This window comes from Betta splendens, chromosome 13, assembly GCF_900634795.4.
Source record: "Betta splendens chromosome 13, fBetSpl5.4, whole genome shotgun sequence".
NCBI classification, from domain to species: domain Eukaryota; kingdom Metazoa; phylum Chordata; class Actinopteri; order Anabantiformes; family Osphronemidae; genus Betta; species Betta splendens.
Genome location: NC_040893.2, coordinates 7268922 through 7273955, shown reverse-complemented (window position 1 = coordinate 7273955; position 5034 = coordinate 7268922). Strand labels below are relative to the sequence as shown.

At 42.3% G+C, this 5034-nt stretch overlaps 1 protein-coding gene across 1 annotated transcript; it reads left to right on the top strand.

Annotated features, from left to right (window-relative positions):
• Positions 1 to 1578: 1578 nt before the first annotated feature.
• LOC114868365 (ADP-ribosylation factor-like protein 14) lies at positions 1579 to 4364 on the top strand. The gene is made up of 2 exons (XM_029171856.3): positions 1579 to 2169; positions 2253 to 4364. Exons 1-2 carry the CDS (start codon positions 1855 to 1857, stop codon positions 2559 to 2561), a joined length of 624 nt encoding a protein of 207 aa, XP_029027689.1. The 5' UTR covers positions 1579 to 1854; the 3' UTR covers positions 2562 to 4364.
• The last annotated feature ends 670 nt before the right edge of the window (positions 4365 to 5034 follow it).

Genomic DNA, 5034 nt, shown 5'->3' with positions numbered 1-5034 from the left:
AGCACCACGTTGGCAAGTGGCTTCGGATTCTTTCCCTTTACTCACAGACAACAAAAGCTCGTGCTTGTTTAAGTCTTTCCGTCCATGCAGTGTTGTAGAGCAGTGTAAGTGATGACATCGTTATTTCACCCCTGCTGAATGGGAGAGTTCTCACAGAAATGAGGATTTTCTAAGCGCTTCGCAAAAGGTTTCTGTTAGTCTGTTCTGATACATGTGCGTAGTGATAATGTAATAATTGTTGGATAATCCTGTAGCGTGTCAGAGGTCAATGAAATGTCACTTTAAGTTCAGTACAATCTTTTAACCAATGCCTTTCCAGAATGTAGTAACAATGTAGTAAAATCCCGTGGCTTAAGTTTTTTTGAAGTTTTTTTTAAGTTTTTAAGCTTTTGAACAACAGTCGGATATCACATTTATAATTTCTTATAAGTTAACATTACATTATCCTGCAACTCTAACATTGTTATGTTTGCAACCCTTTTAAATAAGCTTTGTTGAATAAACCAAACTTTTCTGACTTTTCTTACATTATCATTTACTGCAGCCCACATCAGACATTAATGCTTATATGTACTGTAAGTGACTATTCACCATTGCAGTGTGCTGTATCCTGATTCAGATTGTTACTGTTGGATCTCCAGCTCCCAGGACTTTAATTCAAAATGTAACAATCCTTTGAATGAAACACATTATTGTTGCCTTATGTTTTTTTTTTTTTACTGTTCGTTTGTTGTCATGACATTTGCTGCCAAACCTCCTTTTGGGTTTTAATCAAATGCAGTTGATTTATACCGCGCACGCTGCACAGCCTCAGTGTCGCACCGTGTTCGCGCACATGTACGATAGCATGTGATGAAATGTCTCAGAGAGACATAAAATTGTAAGATGAATGTACATACTGTGCTCATATTAGCTCCACCCCCGTCTTTGTGGCAACACAGGCATGAAGACACCGATGCACCTGTTCCTGGATTGTTTAACTTCAGAGGCTTATATAAAGAAATATATACATATATCTATACTAGACAAAGCTGTTGCTTTTTCAATTTACATTCTTCCTTGATAATCTGTTACTGAATGTTTGTGTCATTTGTACTTGTTTTTGTTCTTTAATAAACTGTAAAAAAAACTGATTTTAAGATGTAAATGAAAAAATGTAACATTAAAATAACAACTGATCACATACTGTTCTGTGTTGAGTTATTATGCTTCAAAACCATTGTAACATTATGAATTACTTGTTCAAAGGGAACTGCAGTGAATTTTGTGCCACCTGCTGGATGATTAGATCCATCTGACTTCCTCTGGACTAAACTGACATTCATACATTTTTATCTGCTTATATTACAGTAAAGCTGAGTAGCCGTTAGCATAGACAAAGACATGAAACAGCACAAAAACTAAATGCTGTTTGTTAAAAACCACATTGGTTTATACAGTATGTACCCATCAGCCAGGACAATGATAACGTCCTTGTGATGTCACAGAGAAACAAACCCAACTGCCCCATTAAACCATACATGGACTTCCTGAATGCTGTTATGTATGATGATCAGGGGCAGGTGTGATGTGACTCCACTGACTGAGCTGCTGTAACCAGAGAGCTGCATTTCTCCCCACTCAGCTGCACTATCGCTCTAGATATAAATAGATTTACTGAAAGCTACACAGGGGCTGAAGGAATCCCATCACAACAGAAGGCAGGGCTCATTCTTCCTGCTGTACGTGAAGTGGACTGATCTCAGACGAGCGACGGGACACCTTCAGCCTGCAGAGAGACAGGGTGCAAACGATTTGCTTAAAGGCTGCACAGAAGGATTTTGGAACATAGAGGAAACACATCCCTGTTTGGAGATGGGTGTGCACAAATCCAAGCCCAAGACACAAGCCCAGGTTCTGATTTTAGGCCTCGACGGCTCGGGGAAGTCCACCCTGCTCTACAAGCTGAAGTACAACGAGAGCGTGGTGACTGTGCCGACCGTGGGCTTCAATGTGGAGATGCTGGAGACGGACAGGAGCAGCCCGAGCCTGACGGTGTGGGACGTGGGCGGCCAGAAGAGGATGAGGCCCCACTGGAAGCATTACTACGCTGATGCAGCTGGACTGGTGTTTGTGGTGGACAGCGGGGACCAGACGCGGCTGGAGGAGACACGGAAGGAACTTCACCGGGTAATGAAGAGCTGTTCATTCTACAAAGGTCTTGTTTGGTGTTATAAAGTATTATTGCTGACTGTCTCGTCTCCAACTATAAGGTTCTGAGGTGTGAGAGTCTCCGAGGAGTCCCTGTTGTGGTCCTTGCTAACAAACAGGACCTTTCAGGGGCTCTGAGCCCGGACGCACTTTGCCTGAAACTGGATTTGAGAAGAGTGTGTGTGGGCAGAGGCTGGTTCATCCAGCCCTGCTCAGCCGCCACTGGGATGGGACTGGAGGAAGGATTCAGGAGGATGGTGTATCTGATGAAGACGCCCCTGAAACAGACTCAGGAAGACATTAAAGTTAAGATGAAGTCCAAGTGCTTCAGTGTCCCAAAAGTGAAAGAGGTCTTTATGTGCAGCAGGTGATCGATGATTGGTTGAATGTTTTGTGAGGGATCCTTTCTCGCCTGCTTGCGTAGCTCATCGCTACTCAGACTCACTGACTGCAGGGTTCACGCGTGAGGAGGCAACACAGTGTTAGTGTCAGTCTCTTTGGAAAAAGGAGCGTTTGCTGAAATCTGAAGAAGGCTGTTTGTGGATGGCGAAATCTCACCACAAAGCCTCTGTGAGTGATTTTGGATGGTTCTGACTCCGTGACGTTGTTGATGCCACACCCAAAGCACTGCCTGGTAACAAACAGCGTCCAGTCAAGATGTGTGACACAAGTAAGATTGATTTCTACTTGTGCAGATTTAAAATTCTTTATTTGTACTAATGTTATGATTGAAATAACAATGTTTATTTATTATTAGTTTTGATTATGCTAATGTTGTCTCTTCACCTGTGAAGCAGCCAATGTGCTATAATTTACATGATCAATTTTTTTAATTTCTTTGTCTATTATATCAGTTCAGGTTTATTGCCTTAAAGTTTTAATATTGTGTAACACCTAGTGTATCTTATTTACCTTACGCAGATTTGATTTCTTTCCTCAAAACTTGAATCACTTGCAAATCATTCAGTGTTGCGCGTTAATCCTCTCTCCCATCACCCTCTCTGTTTTCTCTCCGTCTGAAATAAAAATGTGCATCAAGCAGAGTTCCCCTACGCGGCGGTGCTCATTACGGTAGCTGAGGATTAGCAGCTCAGTCTGTGCACACAGGTTATGAAACGCAGACTTTCTTAAAGCCGTTCAAATTAGCACAAGCTTTGCTCAACCACGCCTTTCTCCTGGTAGCTTTGCTGGAGTTGTGCAGTTTTTTTCAGGTGAGAAGTAACTGACATCTAGCAAAAGAGGGAAATAAATAAATAAATGATACTGATGAATGTACAGGGGTACAGTGGTTTGGACGTGATGAAGAAGGTGGACTCGTGTTACAAACCCTGAGCCTTTAGTGTGAGGCACCTTTGGTATCAGTTCTATTCACATTCAAAACAAAACCTTCTGTCGATACTTGGAGAGTTGATCCACCCGTCTGTCATGATGGCACAAAGTCTCCATTAGAAACCACTCACGCAGAAAGAACTCACGCTGCTTTATGTAAACATAGACACCACGTCCCCGTGAGGACATGGGTGTGCACAAATCCGAGCCCAAGAATCAAGCACGGGTTCTGATTTTAGGCGGCTTTTCAGGAGCACTTCGCCTGAAACTGGGTTAGAGAAGAGTGTGAACGGGCAGAAGCCGGTTCTTCCAGCACTGCTCACTGGGATGGGAGAGGGGGGAGGTTCCAGGAGGATGGTGGATCTGATGAAAACACTCCTGAAACAAACTCAGGAAGACATTAAAGATTCAAATGCTTCTGTGTAACCGTTTTTTTTTTACCTTGTGGAGGTTTCTTCTCGGCTGCCTGTGTATCAAATAACATGTCGGGTCGAGCTTTGTTGTGATATTTTTCATTCGTTTCATATTCTGAACAGGATTTGCTCTATTTAGATTTGTAAATTGCATGACATCCTATTATTTAGTAAATGCTGAAAAATTAAAGGCCTGCAACACGGATTTATTTTCTTCTTTCAAGTTGGCAATTTCAGGTGACAATTGTGATGTGTGAGGAATCAACACAGACTTTATTTTATTCATTAAAAAGTCTGCAAGTCTGCATTAAAAAAAAGTATTATGTGGTTACTTATAGAAAGGAGAGCTGAAAAGCAAACCTCAATTTTGTTTTTTGCAATTGGATAGTGATAAAATACTAGATCCCAGCTGGCCATAAAGATCCCTTTTGGTTACTGAATAAATTATATTCATCCTAATTATAGGCAGCGTATAGGTTGTATGTGTGAATTGTTGACTTTACTTTTTGTGTTCAAACTGTGGTTGACTGACTCTACATCTAATATCTGAATCTCTCGTTCCTCGTCACCCTCTACACCTTAGACTTCACATACAAAACCAACAGCTGTCACATCCAGAAGTTCTCAGACGACTCAGCCATCGTTGGCTGCGTGTCTGAGGGGAACGAACTGGAATACAGGTCAGTCATCAAGGACTTTGTGGACTGGTGCGAGCGCAACCATTTGTGTTTAAACACCAGTAAGACCATGGAGCTGGTGATTGACTTCTGGAGGAGAACATCACACACTGGTGAACACCCTGGGCTCAGACATAGAGTCTGTGGACAGTTATAAATACTTGGTGAGGAAGGCCAGCTCTGTGCTGGGCTGTCCACTGGACTCGGTGGAGAAGGTGGGTGAGAGGAGGATGTTGGCTAAGCTGACATCTACAGTATCATAGACTATTCCTCTCACCCACTGCACCAGATTGTGTATAGGACAAACTCATTTTCCTTTAATGCTTAGTTAATATGTTCAGCTGCAGTTGCATCATCATCCCAAAGTTCCAAACCTCTCAAGACCTCTCTGCTCCACTCCTGCCACGTTTAACCACAATAGATCA